Source organism: Podarcis gaigeae (assembly GCF_964106915.1).
Source record: "Podarcis gaigeae genome assembly, chromosome: 6".
NCBI lineage: Eukaryota > Metazoa > Chordata > Lepidosauria > Squamata > Lacertidae > Podarcis > Podarcis gaigeae.
The window spans coordinates 98,896,085-98,914,592 of record NC_139682.1 but is presented as its reverse complement, the minus strand read 5'-3'; the positions used below and the strand labels follow the sequence as shown (position 1 = coordinate 98,914,592).

General features: G+C 45.6%; 1 protein-coding gene across 2 annotated transcripts in view; it reads left to right on the top strand.

Annotated features, from left to right (window-relative positions):
• LOC310846850 (cysteine-rich protein 2) overlaps positions 1-18,508 on the top strand; it is a 49,589-nt gene that overhangs the window by 8,145 nt on the left and 22,936 nt on the right. The window contains exon 1 of one of the 2 annotated variants that reach the window (XM_083744030.1): positions 17,291-17,324. The exons of the other annotated variant lie outside the window; for it this stretch is intronic. Within the exon in view, the coding sequence (XP_083600156.1) occupies positions 17,306-17,324 (19 nt within the window). The 5' untranslated portion in view covers positions 17,291-17,305. Of the gene's footprint in view, positions 1-17,290; positions 17,325-18,508 lie in introns of those variants that run through there. 2 annotated transcript variants of the gene reach the window in all.

The window sequence follows — 18,508 nt, the reverse complement described above, 5'->3', positions numbered from 1 at the left end:
AGGGAAAAGGAAGAGTTAAAGAATGTTGGTTGCTGTGGTTTAGAGAACCCAACCCACTACCCGTGTTTCCTACTTCATACTCACTTCCGCATGCGCTGTTCCTGGTGATCCCACGATCTCTTGACTGGTTGTTTAAGGCCGGCCTGATCAAGCGTTGCTTCCTCTGGTTAGCCCCGCTGAACCTCTAGTTATTTCCAGACCCTGGAATCGATGGAAGACTGGCTATTCCTCCTGGCAAACTGCCTGGTGCACGCTGGATAACCAGTCCTTCCTCGCCTCCAGAATCCGGGTAACCAAAAGTCCCTTCGTGGTCGCCATCTGTTGTAAAATAAAAAATATGCCCTTTTCCCTTATGGGGTATCCAAGAGCCCATATAGAGTCCTTACATAGGTTCCCTATTGGTAGGAGAGAATAACAGAGACCAACCAGAGAATATTGAGAAGCAAAGCAGCTAGTAAGCTTGATCTTTATTGATCTGTTGCAACAGGGTGCTCCCCTCACTCGCAGGAAAGGCGGAGGACCCACAAAAATGCTGTGCAAGGGCTTATAAAGACTTTTGAAATTCCCATCCTCTAGATCAAGACCACCCCCAGAAACATGCATACATCACAGAAGGGGTGTAACCTAAGACCACCCCTCAGATAAATCCCACCTACATCACAGAAATTTTAATATTGTTTTTCTCCTGTTGTTGTTTATCTCCTGTCTAGCAGGTTACTTGATTGGATTGCCTGAGGAGCCTGGCCATTTTTTTGTAGTGGTAAAATACTTATTTCCTGGGCCAGGTCACAGGCTCACACCTTATTCAAACAGACATATCCTTGAGACAGGATTTGTGAGGAAAGAGACAATGGGGAGGCTTTTCCAGTTTAACCTTGCAGAGAAAGGATTTGGTCAGTTTAGGAATCAAAATGGTTCCAGGTTGGTCTTCCTGTGTTGATCTATGTATGTGCAGTTATGAACATTACCATATATCTAAGACCATAAAATTCCTATCACAGTTCCTAGAATCATAGAGTTGGAAGAGACCACAAGGGCCATCGAGTCCAACCCCCTGCCAAGCAGGAAACACCATCAGAGCACTCCTGACATATGGTTGTCAAGCCTCTGCTTAAAGACCTCCAAAGAAGGAGACTCCACCACACTCCTTGGCAGCAAATTCCACTGTCGAACAGCTCTTACTGTCAGGAAGTTCTTCCTAATGTTTAGGTGGAATCTTCTTTCTTGTAGTTTGGATCCATTGCTCCGTGTCCGCTTCTCTGGAGCAGCAGAAAACAACCTTTCTCCCTCCTCTATGTGACATCCTTTTATATATTTGAACATGGCTATCCTATTGCTTGTTGTTGATGCCTCCCTGAAAAAAACAGGAGTTTGATTTCCATTTTCTCTTTTGTGGACTGAGGGAGAATTATTAGCTCTCACAGTGGCTTGGGACATAACAGGGGGTTTGGCAAAAGACCTGGGAATCAAGTATGAGTGAAGTTGTACAACCCTTGCCAACTTCTAGGTTTGCCTTATTCCTTCTCAATGCCTTCATTTTGCTTTAGGAACTATTTGCACCACTCCTTATTGAATCTCAACTCATAGAGTCTGATTAGGAGGATCTTATCTCTCCTTAATAAAGCAAGATATGAACAAGCCTTTTGCCTGTTAACTCAGGTCCGTCACAACTCCCTTGACAGAGTGAACAATCAGATGAGGAAAACTAATTAAACATAGTTAATGAACCACTTCAAATAGTAGTTTGAACTGTAGTTTAATATTCTGGCTTGTTCCAAAGCTGATGACTATAGTTTCCCAGTTTGGAGCACATGGGAAGCTATGGTTAATGAGAGACTTTCTGGATTGTTTTATTATTCATTCACTACACTCCATTGTCTTTCAAGACAGACAGGTGTGAACACAATAGGCAAAAGACTTGTTCTTCTTATTGTCCCATCAAGGATCCTGTTTCACATTTTTGTTCATTTTAAAATAAATTCTGTCCAGCACATTTTTGTCAAAGAAAATTTACTGCTTGGGGGTGCTGTGGTGTGATGTGCCTTTTTCATTAAGAAAGGAGGAAAATGGGGGTTATTGCATAGAGTGCTGAGGACTCATGTACCTCATGTGGTACCTCAGGTTACAGACGCTTCAGGTTACAGATGCTTCAGGTTACAGACTCTGCTAACCCAGAAATAGTACCTCGGGTTAAGAACTTTGCTTCAGGATGAGACAGAAATTGCGCGGTGACGGCACGGTGGCGGCGGAAGGTCCCATTAGCTAAAGTGGTACCTCAGGTTAAGAACAGTTTCAGGTTAAGAACGGACCTCCGGAATGGATAAAGTTCTTAACCCGAGGTACCACTGTACAAGGAAAGTGAAACGGAAAACAACTCTCTAGTCTGCTTGACCTGACAAAGACGAAGGAGGAGCAGATGGAGCGCACAGTCGTATTCGCAGAGGGGAAATAATTGTCAAACCAAACTGTACCCATTTAAAGATTGCCAGGCTCATTCACACAGAAACAACTAGGTCACTTGGTAGCAGAGAGATAGTTGTGGCTGAAGGTGAGCTGCAAAGAGCAGGAGCTGATCACTGTATGAAAAACATCCTGAGGCCATAAGATAACTTAGGTTTAATTTTTAAATGAGAAGAGAGAAAGGTCACTTTTGGAGCAGGAATTTGCATTGGGGAAAGAGTTTTAACCAGAATGAGTTGATTTTTTAATCAAGGCAATGTATTAGTTTCAAATCCCTAACAAATATTAGCATGGATAAATCAAAGTTTCTCATTTTGTAGTACAGATTTCCAGAACGAGCTTGCATTGTATACAGTTTAGACCATAATTTGAGAGAAGCAAATTTGAGGAGGTGAGATCCTGAGTCTTAGAACTTGTACGTCCACCTGTGCTCTCTATGGGGGTTTTCACCCTTGAGCGATCAGGCAGATTCCTGAAGAGGGTTTTTCTGAGGCTTATAGGAACGAAGTGGGTCTTTTGATTAAAGTGTACCTTTGCAAAAACAAGGGCTGGTGGAAAGTGGGATGGAAATTAAATGTTTATAATGTTTGGTTCATAAATACTCTGAATTTGAGAAATGAATATTTGGACAGTTAGTTGAAAGGCATAAAATATTAGATCACCCACACTGAGAGTGAAATGAAACCTCTAATTAAAGCTCCCACCCACAAAACAGAAACTGACTAATTTAAAGACAGTGGAGAATGCAGTTATGCATTTGTAAAGTTATAAAGCAGGGCTAATCTGCAACTGCAGGGTGAGGCTTCCTTGTGCTTTGACATGGAAAAGGACATTGCTTTTTGTGACTGGCAATCAGCCTTTTGCAACTAGATGGAGATGTCCAGGAGCCACCCTTGGCACCTAGCGTCTCCACCTGTCTGGCTGCAGTCAGCTGGTCTGCTGGCCCAGCGGCAGCAAAAGACACACATCCTTTTCTGTAGCACTACCCCTGCCAAAGACCTAATTTGCCCAGCAGTGCTGCAGCAAGAGATGCATGTTTTGCTCCCAATTCACCCAGCAGATTTTTTGGCTGTTGTTGTTACAGGGCTTCCTGGTCTGGTAGCAAGGCAGCAAAAATAAAAGGGGGGGGGGGAGCGCCTAGACATTTTACTTTTAGACAGACCACAATCTAGGTCCCAGGAGCCCCACGGCTGCTAACATTCCTATCCCAGATCCTAACACTGGGTGTTAGAACAAAAAAAATCCTTCCAGTAGCACCTTAAAGACCAACTAAGTTAGTTCTTGATATGAGCTTTCGTGTGCATGCACACTTCTTCAGATAGGTATGAGTTTTCGCGTGCATGCACACGAAAGCTCATACCAAGAACTAACTTAGTTGGTCTTTAAGGTGCTACTGGAAGGATTTTTTTTGTTTTGACTATGGCAGACCAACACGGCTACCTATCTGTAACTTGGTGTTAGGTTAGGGACAGGAAATGATATAATTATCCCCTTTTACTATAGAGGGCCTAGGCTAAGTGCCTGCCCTCTTTTCCCCAATGCCTCTCCTCAGAGTGTCTTCTTCCCACCAAACTATGAAAACCCTCTGAGGCTGCTGCTTCCCAGAACTTTACTGGGTGACATGCTGCTGCCTACAGTTTCTTTCCTGGGCCATGCTGCCCTTCCTCAGGCCTTCCTGATGTTGCGTGCCTTGCTGCAAGGGCTGCCTGCACAGGTGGGAAGGACCCCAAGACCTATATCAAAACACCTTGGCTCTGAGACCACAGGTGCACCTTTTGCAGATTTGAAGAGGTCTTGGCCTTCCTCTAGAGGAGCTTGGAACAAGCTCTCTGTTCTGTAGCTGAGCTGCTGGAAACTGTTGTCACAGCCCACCAGCCACCACATGCCTCTGAATGCATACGCCCAGCCAGCTGCTGTGTAGCAGCAGGGGAAAGAATGACATCCATGGAACTGCCACCTCTTTGGAAATGCATGCATTGGATATGGTCGAGCTTAATCCCGTGTGTGGAATTAACAACTGCATATAGATACCCCTGACCCTTGGCTACGTCCCAGATGCTGGCTTCCCCCCTTCCTTTCCCACTAAGTTGCCTGCTGTGTCTTCCAGCCATGAAGGCAGGGAAGTTGAAAGAAATAAAGCAGGCTGTCATCTTTTTACTTTCTGAACTGTTGCATTCCGTACAGTAGGAAACATTTCTCTGCTTCATGACCAGCTCACTTTCCTCTCTGGAAAGAACACTGGGCTTCTGTCCTGGCTGCTGGCAGGCTGTCTCTGGGGCATCATGTTGTTGCTGCTTCCTGCACTGGCTGCTTGTTAGAGGGAGAGTTTTGCTTTCCGGGTTGGATTTTGTTTCCTATGTTCCCTTTATGAGCAGCCCAGCAAGTTGGACTGATTGCAGTCTGGTTTCTTTCTTTTTGCTTTCCTTTTTATAGCACACCATCACTTCTTCCCTTAGTTTGCTCCATTGATTTTGAATGACAAAAACATTAGCAGTTTCTCAGATACTTAAAATGAAGTGCTCTTTGAAAGCTTATGGTGTTTGTGGTTTAAGATGCTACAGAACTTTTTGTTTTGGCTGCAACATGGGTAATGTGGCTAATTGTACAGAAATTTGTACCACTGAAAACAGTACTACAGTGAATAGCTAAGCTTGGTGTGGAGTATGAAGAGAGCAAGTAGAAGCATTTTTAGATTTTCCCTTAATATTTTTTTGTGAAGTTCCAGAGATTACATAATCATCATGATCTGGTTTAGGTTGAAGCATATAGTGAACATTTGACGGGGGTGATACCATGTGCATGGAACAGCAAGTGCCTGGGTGTTTACATTCCAAAGTGCTTTTTTCATTTGGGTGCTTTTTCTCTGGATTTGCCATCTTTTGTTTACTTACTTACTATGGAGCAGCTACATGATTTTCAGAGTAAACCTTCAGCATTCCCCCCATCAATTTGTAGCTAAGATAGGCTTTTTACTTCCAATGCTTTGCAGGACTCAGAGGAAACGGCCTTATTCCAAGTCAGACCATTGATCCCTGTAGCTCAGTATTGTTGACTATTAGCAGCTGTCCAAGGTTTCAGGTGGGTGTCTTTCTGGTATTCTACCACCCAGCTATGGCCCTTCCCACTATTTAACCATTGAAAAAATCAAATAAAAAATAGAGGACATGAGTAATTTTAAGATCTCCCCCTGCAGGAAGAAAAAGTGTCATCAGGGAAATTTCAAGGAGCAAATCAGAAGTACAGTACTCATCACGAATCCCTAGCCCAGATCAACAGGAAGCAATAACATAGGCTGAATTTGCAAACAGAAGCCTTTCACTTAGCAACACAATGGATCTTTGCTAAATGGGATATACTTGCGAGTAGACACTATAGAAAGAGCATGGTTATGGAGAAGGGCATGTTTGTTGGGTAATCTAGAAAGCTATATAGGACTGTGTGGACCACCTTTTAATCCCACGTCCAGGTTATTGTAGAAAATACTGCATCAGCTGTGCTGAAGGGCTTTAAGGGAGAAGCACCTTCTGTTTGTCTTTACTTTCCTGCAGAGCTTCAACAGCACCATGGGATGAGCCATGAAGAGCCAGTTCTCCTTAGACTACTATATTATGCAGTAGGGTGTGGTCCTTACCAGCTGCTGGGAATCCTTCATGGGGAGAGTGCTGGCCCAGAATGTGGCCTTCCTGTGGGGGTTGGTTTGGCCATTGTGAAACAGGAGGCTGTGCTAGATGGGCCTTTGGTCTGAACCAACAGGGATTTCCTTATGTTCTTAATTTAAACCTCACTGCTACATCCTGCAAAGAATGGATGAGAAGCTGAAGAAACCATGCCCCTCTTTTCTCTTAGTTTATTTATTTATTTTTACAAAAGACTTCCTTCTTAAGCCCAGCTCCTTGCAGCAAACAAAGAGAAGGATGAAGAAGGGAGAGGTGGCTTCTGTTCCACAAGTTGGGCTTCAGAAGGAAGTGCCATCAATGTCTCACTGCTCCTGCTGTTAAGCCGTGGGTGAACATATCAGACGACACAGTGATTCTTCAAACAGCTCTTGTTTATTCAGAGGCAAGAACAGAACTGAACTGAAGGGCTCAGTCAGCCTGCTTATATAGAGCTCCAGTACAACGTTACTGTAAAGGTAAAGGTACCCCTGCCCGTACGGGCCAGTCTTGACAGACTCTGGGGTTGGTGCGCCCATCTCACTCAAGAGGGCGGGGGCCAGCGCTGTCCGGAGACACTTCCTGGTCACGTGGCCAGCGTGACATCGCTGCTCTGGCGAGCCAGAGCCGCACACGGAAACGCCGTTTACCTTCCCGCTAGTAAGCGGTCCTTATTTATCTACTTGCACCCAGGGGTGCTTTCGAACTGCTAGGTTGGCAGGCGCTGGGACCGAACGACGGGAGCGCACCCCGCCGCAGGGATTCGAACCGCCGACCTTTCGATCGGCAAGCCCTAGGCGCTGAGGTTTTACCCACAGCGCCACCTGCGTCACAACGTTGCTGTAGCAACTTTCTAAAACTATCCAATCACTGAACGTCACTTTCGATCCTTCATTTGCATAAAAACTATCCAATCACTGAACGTCACTTTCGATCCTTCATTTGCATAACTATCTACAGTATCCCCCTGCTGGCCCAGGGTGAGAACTTCAGTATATAACACCACTCCCCACCAAGATAAGGCGTTAGTTACAATCGTAATGGTTTCCTTATATACAGCACTACACGTAATGGTTCAATTAGGCACAAAAGCATATCGGTTATGTTTCACATACTTCCACATACTTAGACCAACAGTGTTACATGTCCAACAACATAGTCCTTTAAATAAGTTGAGCGCTTGGAAACTCTGTCAGACTGCCGGGGACTGGTAGCCAAGTCCGGGGGGCCACCCAATTCTTGCTGAGGCTGTGGTGCGATCCTGGGTAGTGTTGAAACCAAGTCTCCTGGATCCGCTGCTGTGGGTGGAACCTCTGCAAGTGGAGTTGGCGGAATGTCAGGCACGGCAGAGGTCTGAGTCTGTGGTAAGTCCGGCAGACCATCTGAAGTGGCTTGGTTCAGCTCCACACCGGCAGTTTGCGAGAGAGGTGTAGGTGGAGCCTCACCATCTGTAAGTGTCTGTTCCAGAGCCACGAGCGCAGTTGGGGACACCGTGGTAGTGTCCAAGTCCCCAACCCTGCGCCTAAGCTGGTCTGTGAGCCGGCACCACAAACGTCCGTCTTCGAGTGTCACCTGGTACGAGCGAGATCCAGTGACTCCCACTACTGTGGCTGGCATCCAAGGAATGTCCCCCACAAAGTTCTGGGCAAATACCTGGTTTCCTGGAACAAATGACCGTGGTGCGTTGGCACAGCCTGGGGGTTCGGCCACAGCAAAGTCTGGGTGCAGCCGGTCGAGCGGGGACCTGAGGCGGCGGCCCATAAGCAGTTTGGCAGGACTCCGCCCTGTGGCCCCATGAGGTGTGATGTGTTGCACAAACAAGTATTCAGTGACCCGCTCGTGCCAGTCTCCCCGGTCCAGACGCACCAGTGCCTCTTTTGTCGAGCGCACCATTCTCTCCACTTGCCCGTTGCTGGATGGATGAAATGGTGCTGTTAGGGCATGGCGGATGCCCAGTCCCAAAAGGTACCGCTCAAAAGTGCCTGACATGAACTGCAGTCCGTTGTCGGAGACAAAGAGGCCTCGCAGCACCCGGATGATGGCCTCAGTAGTGGTGGAGGGCATCAGGGCCACCTCCAGCCATTTGGAATAGGCGTCCACCACCACCATAAAGGTCCGGCCGTGAAAGGGGCTGGCCAGATCGATGTGCACCCTCAACCAGGGTGTCTTGGGCATCTCCCAGATGTGTCCCTTAGCTGCCGGTGGCGCAGGCCTCGATTCTTGGCACGCTTGACAGGCGGAAACCCAGGCAGTGATGGCATCGTCCATGTTAGGCCACTAGAAGTAACAACGAACCAACGCCTTCATTTTGACGATTCCTGGGTAGCCAACGTGCAGAGCCTCAAGAACGCATTGACGGAGTCTTTGGGGAATCATGACGCGGTCTCCCCACAATAGAGAGCCGTGATGAGCTGAGAGTTCATGTTGTCTGATTGTGAAGGGCTGGAACTCCGATGCAAAGGACCCTTGTGGCCACCCCCTCCACACCCAGTTGAGCACACGGCTGATGGTGCGATCCTGGGCAGATGCGGAGGCCACAGTGGCAGCCGATACGGGCGATGCAGGAGGATCCTCAATCAGGAGGAGTGATGAAGCAGGAGCCTGGTCTTCCACAAACGCTGGAAGAGGGCAACAGCTGAGGGCGTCGGCATGCCCCATCATTTTCCCCGGGCGATGGTCGAGCCAGTAGTGGTAGGCAGCCAGGAAAACAGTCCATCGCAGCATACGCGGTGAGAAGACCGGTGGAGTTGGTCAATCACCGGCGACAAGGCCCAGGAGCAGCTTGTGGTTGGTGATGAGGTCGAAAGTCCTGCTGTAGAGGTATTCATGGAACCTCTTCACTCCAGCCACAAGTGCCAGTGCCTCCTTGTCAAGCTGGCTGTAATTCCGTTCAGTCAGAGATAGCGTCCTGGAAAAGTAGGCAAGCGGTGCCTCTTTTCCGTCTGGAAAACAGTGGCTAAGGACAGCGCCGATGCCAAAAGGTGAGGCGTCGCAGGCAAGGACCAGAGGCCTGGCTTCACTGTACTGTACCAGCACACTGTCCGATGAAAGGAGAGCCTTGACCGCCTTGAAGGCTGCCGTCTCCCGATGACCCCAGGCCCAAGGCGTCTTTGTGCTGAGGAGTCAATGAAGAGGCTCGGCCACTGTGGCTTTGTGGGGCAGGAACATGTTATAAAAGTTCAGCAGTCCCAGGAATGCCTGCAATTCCGTCTTGTTCTTTGGGATGGGGGCCTGCTGGATAGCGCGGATCTTGGATGTGGTCGGGTGAAGGCCGGAGGCGTCGATAAGATAGCCCAGGAAGTCCACTTGTGGAACGGCGATCTGGCACTTCTCCCTCTTTACCTTGAGCCCGGGCTCCTGGAACCTGGTCAGCACGGCACGGAGGCACTCAAACAGCTGCTGGTGTGAGTCTGCAGACACCAAGATGTCATCAAAATATGGCACCACGCCCGGAAGCCCTTGCAGGAGACGCTCCATAAGGCTTTGGAAGATGCCAGGAGCCACACTCACCCCGAACTGCAAACAGCGGCAATGGAATGCCCCTCGGTGGGTTACGATCGTCTGGGCTTCAGCAGTGGCATCATCGACAGGTAGTTGTTGATAGGCTTGGGCAAGGTCCAGCTTAGCGAAGACCTTACCCTCACCCAGGGAATGCAGCAGATGTTGGACAACAGGAACCGGATAAGCGTGCTGCTGAAGTGCCTTGTTGATCGTGCACTTGTAGTGAGCGTAGATTCTCACCGACCCGTCTGGCTTGACAGGTGTGATGATGGGGGTTTCCCACTTGGCGTGGTCAACCAGAACTCCTTGGGCGATCAGCTTGTCCAGTTGTTCGTCCACCTTAGCCTTGAGAGCAAAGGGAACCTGGAGTGGCTTTAGCTTGATGGGGGCGACTTGTGGATCAAGGCTAAAGGAGATGGGCGTACCTATATATTGCCCCATAGTGCTGTCAAAAACCTCAGCAAAGTCTTTGACCAGACCCTCAGATGTTAGAGATGCAGTTGATGCCGGTGACTTCAAGGCTGAGGGCATCAAACCAGTCTAGCCCTAGGAGGCTTGGCCGCTGACTTTTGAGCAGTACCAGTCGGAGCAGGCCTGAAAAATCCTTGAAGGCGATCCAGAATCGGCAAACGCCTACCACGGGAATGTCGTTTCCCTGGTAGTTTCTCAGGTGTACGCGGTGAGAGTCGAGTTGCCTTTTAGACACTCTGGGTACCAGTCTTTTGATGGTGCTCCAAGACACGATGGACAGGGCAGACCCGGTGTTGATCTCCATGTCACATGGAGCTCCTTCAATGAGCACCATGACGTTCAGCTTGCGTCACATAGGCGAGTCGGTTTGGCTAATCGTGGTTCCAGATGGGCAGTGGCAGTTGGTGAGAGCGAAACAGCTTTCCTTGGCGGACTGGAGTGAAGACTTGGACTTGCAAGTCGGTGAAGGGGGGGTGCTGGACGGAGCCGATCAGCAGACCTTAGCGATGTGGCCCCTTCTGGAACACTTCCTACAGATGGCGTCTCTGAATCGACACTTGGCATGGGAATGGTTGCCTCTGCAGCCGGCACATTCCGATTGGCCCTTGGACTCCTGTTGGAACTTCCTGCGCTCCCGCTTTGTCTGGTGCACATCATCATCTTCACTGGAAGATGCCTCATCACTGCTGGCCTCTTCGTGATGCACTGGAACTGGCTTCCTAGCAAGACGCGGGCTGCTGGCCTCGCGGATCTCCTGGGCGGAGCGTTCAGCAGCTTCCGAGGTCACGGCCTCTTCAATGGCTTTCTGCACTGGAACTGGCTTCCTAGCAAGACGCGGGCTGCTGGGTGAGAACTTCAGTACATAACACCTGCCTTCTATGAAATCCTGAGGAGCCTGAGAAGCAGTGGCCCCTTATTTTCTCTATGGGTAGCATGTGGCAGGGAGGGAAGGTTGTTTGCAGGAGGGAGCAGCATGAGGCACTGCTGCTGCCTTTCCAAGAGAGAAATCCTTTGTCCTTCCCACCTCCCAGAGGGACATGTAGTTTTTTGCACTTCCCAGTTGGGCTTTGCAGTGAGGTGCTGCTTCTGCAAAACCCAGAACAAGGGCAAAGCCACTGTCTTCCCTGAATTCTAAGCATGTGATTTGTGTCCCATGAAATGGAGGGTTAATAGCAGCCATGACTAATGAAGCAGTGGTGATGATGAAGCAGTGGCAACTCCTGCAGCACTACTATGGCACAATGTATATGCGTGCAGCAGCAAGCATATTCTCCTGTAAATATGTAATTATAACTTAGAAGTCCTGGGTCCTGCAGTCTTTCTAAACAGCAAACACCTTCCCGTGGGTGCTGGGTGGGGAGAGAGGAAACCGTAAGTGGCAGACAGCCATCAGCCCTGCCATCCTAATCAACTTGTCTGGACTCTGTCACAAGCGGCTTATCCTCACTCACTTGGCCACAGTGTCAACGGCTGGTTTGATAGCAAAATAAAAATAGAGGTTGGTTTTATCGCACTGGTATGTCTAACCTCTGGACAGTTTCATCCAGCAGCTTCATTTGGCATCCCAGAGGTGATAGCACTGATACTTTCAGGACATTTCCAAAGTAGCACAGAAACTTGGCCAACATGGTCTGTGGGGGCAACTTAACTTTTAAAACTCTGTTTCTTTCAAGATTCCACAAGCAGTTTGCCAGAATTTGCCACCCTAAAGTATTAAAAACTGCTGAGAGTTCTAAAGACCATAATGCAATAATGATTTGTAGATCTCGTGAGATTTGTGAGAGAACATAACATAGCGGATAATTTGTGAGACTGCAGCTGCCTCCCTCCCTCCCTGCCACTTCCATGGGTCCATTTACAACCAACTGCCCACAGAGTGTGAAAGTAATATGTACATATCAGCATATTTGCATTGAGAAGTACAATGCCTATGGACATAAAGGTTGTGTTTGTCTGCAATAGTGACTAGCCGTTGGTAGGCCTCTACTCTAGGAACTCTTCCTTTAAGAACATCTAAGCTAGTGGTGATAACTACGGTACTTCTTGGGGAAGTGACTTCCCAAAGGAATTGGATTCCTTGGGTAAGAAGCTGGAAGTAGACCAGGAAGCATCTGAAATTTTGTCAGTAGAAAATCTGCCTCTGTTTGGATTCCTCCGGAGGGTGGGGTCTTTGCTTTGAGTGAGGCACTTGACTTTGGATGGCCCCCATGGGCACCATGCCTTTCTGAGGAGGAAGAGCTGTAAGTCTGATTCATTTCCTCTTGTTCTTCAGTGCTTTCACTGTCATACTATTGAGGACAAGTTGAACTGTCAAGGAATTACAGAGAGACTAGGCAGGATATGAAGGAAATGGGACCTGCAGGTCTAGAGAGCCAGTGTGGTGTAGTGGTTAAGAGCGGTGGACTCGTAATCTGGGGAACCGGGTTCGCCTCTCCGCTCCTCCACCTGCAGCTGCTGGGTGACCTTGGGCTAGTCATACTTCTTCGAAGTCTCTCAGCCCCACTCACCTCACAGAGTGTTTGTTGTGGGGGAGGAAGGGAAAGGAGAATGTGAGCCGCTCTGAGACTCCTTAGGCTAGAGATAAAGCGGGATATGAAATCCAAACTCTTCTTCTTCTTCTTCTTCTTCTTCTTCTTCTTCTTCTTCTTCTTCTTCTTCTTCTTCTTGTTTACAGCCAGAAAAGCATTTGATGTCTCAGCTTTTGAGAGGAGTTGAATAGTGGGCCTTTGCACTGTTTCTTCTGCTCCTGCTCCCCAGACCTGCCTATTAGTGCAGTGGCTAGCTAACGCCATGGCAATTGTGCCATGGGATTGAAATCTGGCGTTTTTATTCCAAGGCTCAAAATGGCTTGTCCCTATTTTTCCAGAGCATGTGGATTTCTTAGCCACCAAAATGTGTAGTCACTCTGGAGACCGGACTCTGCCACGTTGGCCGCAGCTTTTGGTATGTGAGAGCAAAGGCCGCATGCGTCTTCTCCTTTGCTTGAGGTTCTGCCTCTGGTGTTTGATGTGAGGCAAATGGGCCAGGAAGGAAGGCTCCATTTCGCCTGTTATCCTATGCACAAGAGAGAGTTTTAGTGCGCTCCCTGGCAGCTGATAATGTTGCAGTCAAGCTGGAAAGCCTAAGCATGTATGCTCTAATTTGAAAATAGCCTAAAATATTAAAAGGCAGATACCTGATCCACGCAGTGTCAGGGAGGACTTCAGTTCTAAGAGTAACTGAGATGGCAGCTGCTGCTTTGTTGCGTTCTCTCCCCCTGCCCGGTTGGTGCTTGGGCTACACTGGCTGTGCACGTTCTCTGCTGCTTATATGGGAGATGCCAGTGGCTATTGCTGTTGAGTGTCAGCAAGAGGATGGTGCTGAATGTGCTATCAAGGTGTTTTTTTCTTCTCCCTGTCAGGATACCAACACCAAAGTAATTTGCCTGAGGTTCTGAGCTTGGGTTACATGGTGTCTGAACCTCTTGAGCTTTCAGAGTCACTTTGCTTTTGTGATGAAGCAACTATTCTGTGTTTACAAATGCCATGACAGCAAGCCATGTTGGGAATCTCAGGTGAGATACACTTACAGTGAAGTTGCTCCCAGTTTGCAACTCATTCAAGGAATAACAATTTCAGGTTTGTTCCAAATCTATTAAATATTTAGGTATGTTAATGTCAAGAGATGAAACACAGTGAGTTACAGTTCATATGAATAAATTAATAAAAGAGGCTTCTTCAGATATCGATAGGTGGGAGTCATTGAACCTTAGCCTTTGGGCGAATGCTCTCAAAATGAATATTATTCCCAGATTCATTTATATTTTGATAGGACTTCCAGTTTTTATATCTGGATCATATTTTCAAAAGATAAACTCATTGTTCATTGAAATGCCTTTGGGGCTCAGCAGCACCAAGAATATCCTTGCAGAGAATGCAGCTACAAATTAAAGAAGGCGGTTTCAAAATCCCAAATTTGGAATTATATAATTATGTTTACCTACTGTCAAGTACTAAATATTGGAATTCCACTGTTGGCCATAATTTTCCAATGTGGGCAATGCTGGAATATATGTACGTAGCACCTTTGGTTGGTTGGACAATACTAGGATTAAAATATCTGAAATGTCAGGGACTCTGGAAACAATTAAATCACAGAAGAATATGGAATACATTGGCTAATGAAAACAAATTTGTTCCATTTTTACATGCTAAACTTACCCTGTGGGGAAACCCCACAATAAGAATTGCAAAAAAAAGATGGTGATATGGAAAAATTGGATGGAAGAAGGTGTACTGACATTGGACCAACTGATAGATGAGGAAGATGAATTTTATGCTCTTGCTGTTTTAAGACAAAAATATCACCTATCAGATGCAGCTCAATGACAATATTGTACAACATCTCCTAACAAGTGTGTTTGAGCCATCACCCCTTTCAGCTTCTGAGACACCTGAAATATTGGAGAAATTGGACAACTATTCAAAAATAAAAAGCCAGCAATTACTTTTTATAGATATCTATTAACAATACACAAATTCAATATGCAGACTGCAAGAGATGATTGGAATAAAGAACTGGAATTTTCAATATTACTCAGACAGTGGGGAAATGTTTTAGCTTCAGTACCCAAGCTGTCATTAGATTTAAAATTAAGACTAATACATCAGAAAATAATATTTAGAGTTTATTGGACTCCTTTACGGTTGTATAAAAAAGGGGTAGCTAAGATAGCTAAGTGTTGGAGATGTGGCAAGGACAATGCCTCGCTGAAACACATGTTTGTACAGTGCTCTTTACTTAACAAGTTCTAGGAGAAAATGCTGGACTGTGTAACTATGACTATGCAGAAAAAGTTAAATCTTTCAGTGGAGAATATTTTATTGAACTATATACCTGCTGTATGGACATTTTCAAAGGGACAATGGAAATGGATTTTCTGTGCCTGAAAGGTGGCCAAGAGATTGAGGAATTGGAAAAATGAAGCTTTGATACCATTCAATCAGGACTTCCGGGTTGGCGCCTCCAGCAATGGCGGAATTCCTCTGATCGGGAGGAATTTGCTTCGTGGAAATCAGGGTCTGGCCGCCACGGCGAAAGCGGAGACCCACTAAAAATCACAGGCGGGAGAAGCCTGTGAATGTGGATTCGGCTGGCACCTTTTGCGCCTCCCCTACTTGTGGGGAAACCCGGTTTTGGGGATCCGGAGTGACGGCTGAGCGGCGCGGTGCTTCAAATTGACTGCTTCTTTCACGGAGTGAAGCCGCATTGCTGTTGCCGGAGAGCGCTGACTTTTTCCTGTGGACAATTTGATCTTAAAACAACTACCCATGAGTAGAGCGGAAAATTGGATTTTTAAACGTCTTAATTTGGCACCGAAACGGGGAGGTTTAAAACAGGAAGTCCGCCTTCCCCTTTTGTAAATAGACTGAAGCAAAGAGGCTGCAAGCTAAAGTCTTGGAAAGCCTTCCGTAAAGGATTAAACTTCCATTGGCTAAAATCATTAAACCCCCCTTGGAAGCAGGAGAAGAGGGGGGAAATTTTGGATTGCGTAAGCCTGCAGGAGAGAGCGAAGAAAGTCAAATTACCACCGCTCTGAACCTGGAAATGGGCTGCTGGTAAGACTGACGTTTTTGGAATGTTAATTGACTGAATAGAATGTTCGTTGACAGCTAGTTAAATAAGAGAAATACATTGTTTCCACTGTCTCCTTCTGCGTTTAAAAAGGAGTAAAAGTAACTGAAAATTGAAACTAACTTTATTGTTGGAACTGTGTTTAAAAGGATTAATACAAATAGAAACTGTTTCCCTCTAGAGGAAGCCTTTGAAACTGTTACAAGAGCTGAGCTGGGGGGATTTCCAGCTGCAAGATAAAAAGCTGTGAGAATCTGGGACTGACCTTGAATCGGTTAAGAATGTCGACAGAAGAAGCCTTAGTGGTTGCATTATGTAAGATAAATGATTCACTGGAACAGCTCCACAAGAAGATGGATGTGATAACTACCAAAATTGATAATTTGGGACAAAAAGTGACCAATTTGGGACAAAAAGTGAACATCAATACAGAAACTATTCAGGAATCGATACAGGAATCTACTTTGACATGGCAAATTGTGGAGAAGGCTAGGGAGAAAGTTGTTGTCGTTGAACCTGAAGTAACACAAGTGGAGAGGGAGAGAGCCCCCCAGCCTTACAGATGCAATTTGATGACCATAAGTTGATGCCTTTCATGATTGAATTTAGAGAAAGTCAAATTTTGAGGATTGGAGCCCTGGTTGGATTGGAGAAGGAAAGTTTGATAGATCCCCTCACGCAGGGATTTGCAGACTTTTGGGACCTGGACTTGGGTCAGGAGGAGATTGGAGTTGTGGGGGCTTTCAGATTTGGAGGAATTTTGAAACACGTCCTGAAATATCTTTTGGATCTTAGTTTTAACTACGGAGATTTGGTTGCCCTGTCGAGAAGGAATAAAAACATTGCTAGGTGGGAGTTTCCCCGAGATCTACTCTTCAGCATCAAAGGAAGGAAAATAAGAACAAGATCAGTAGAAGACAAAGTAAAGTGCATGTATAAATACGAAGAAGCGTTGCAGAAGGAAGTTGGAAAAGAGTTAAGAGCCTCAGACAGAAGATTACCTCAGACAGAAGATGGACTACATGGAATTGGCGGAAATGACTGGCAGAATCCGAGACCAGGGAGAAGAGATGGTGGAAGAAGATTGGAAAAAGTTTAAAGACTATTTATAGAAAAATTGTAAAATTAATGAGCATTAGAAAAATGTTGGAATGAAGTTATATGGCTTTAGTAGAAATGTTATAAGGAATTAAGCACAAATAAGTATTATAGTATTAACGGAAAATAAGGTTAAAATATGTTAAGATATGTTAAAATATGACAGAAAATAGAGAAAGATGGAAAGGAATTGCTGAAACAATTAATAGAAGTGGAATACAAAAAGGGAGGTGAGAGGAGGTCGTTGAAACAAGGGAATGAAAGATAGGGTATTGAAATGGTATGATGTGTGTTTTAAATTGTTTTTGCTCTGTCTTGTTTAGTTTATTGTGTTAATGTTGTGTTGTGTATTGTTTATATATTGTATTGTATTGTTTTTTCTTTATTTTATCTTTTCTTTTTTCTTTCCTTTTTTCTTTTTTGTGAGGTTTAAAAGTAATAATTTTTTTTTTTTTAAAAAAAGATACCATTCAATCAATGGACTGACGATATGACATCACTGACAATTTATGAACAGACTGCTGACAGGTGCATAAATAAATATGGATAAATGCGATAACATTTGGAATGAGTTTATACAAAATGCAGTAGGCTATTAATATTTACATAAACACTAGGACAATAACACTATGCCAATTTATGTAAGAATGTATGGGAATATTGTATATTGCTTCCCCCCTCCATATTCCCACTTTTATATGTACCTTTGTTGTTGTTGTTTTTGTCCCTCTCACTCTTCCTTTTTTCTGTATCACTATATTTCTTTTGAAATATATTTATTATCACCCTAATAAAATATAAATATTTAAAAAGTTGCTCCCAGTTCCAGTAACCACATGGAAGCAGCCTAAGGTCCAAATAGTTTTTACTGTTGCAGAAGATAAGGCTTAGTAAAACTGTTCTGGACATGGATATATACAACCTGTAGGCTTTTGCAGATGTTGTTTAGTCGTTTAGTCGTGTTTGACTCTTCGTGACCCCCCTGGACCAGAGCACGCCAGGCACTTCTGTCTTCCACTGCCTCCCGCAGTTTAGTCAAACTCATGCTGATAGCTTTGAGAACACTATCCAACCAGATACAGATATATATATCGATACATACAATTACAAAGTATCTCCATTGCTCCAGATAAACTCCAGCAATGCTTGACAACTAACACCAACAGACGGATGACTCATAGACTAACAAACATTACTGAACTGACATACATTAATCACAGATATAGTTGGGGCACTGGGCTGTTAGCAAAGCAACTGGAATGGCTAATCTTTCACATCCATGGGGTGATTTACACTTATGAAGGAAAGCAACCCCTTCTCATGTCCAGTTATTCCAACAAGGCATTGCAAGCAAAAGCAATTTAAGAATTTCCAAAAAGGAAGGGGTTGAACTTGAAAACAGAGAGATTCTTTTCAGTGATCTAGGATTCACCCCAATATCTTAACTGACTTGAACACAAACTTGAATTAAACCTCTGCAAGTCAAATACTGGTTTAACAGTGAATGAGGTTCTTTTAGTCTTAAGGTGCTTCAGTCCCCAAGAGAGAAAGGAAGAAAGGGGGTTCATATTATTTTTTTCTGAGACGCTATTGCAGCAGCAGCAAGAGGAATAGAGGGTTCTTCAACTGGTACAGTGGTACCTCTGGTTACAAACTTAATTTGTTCCGGAGGTCCGTTCTTAACCTGAAAGTGTTCTTAACCTGAGGTACCA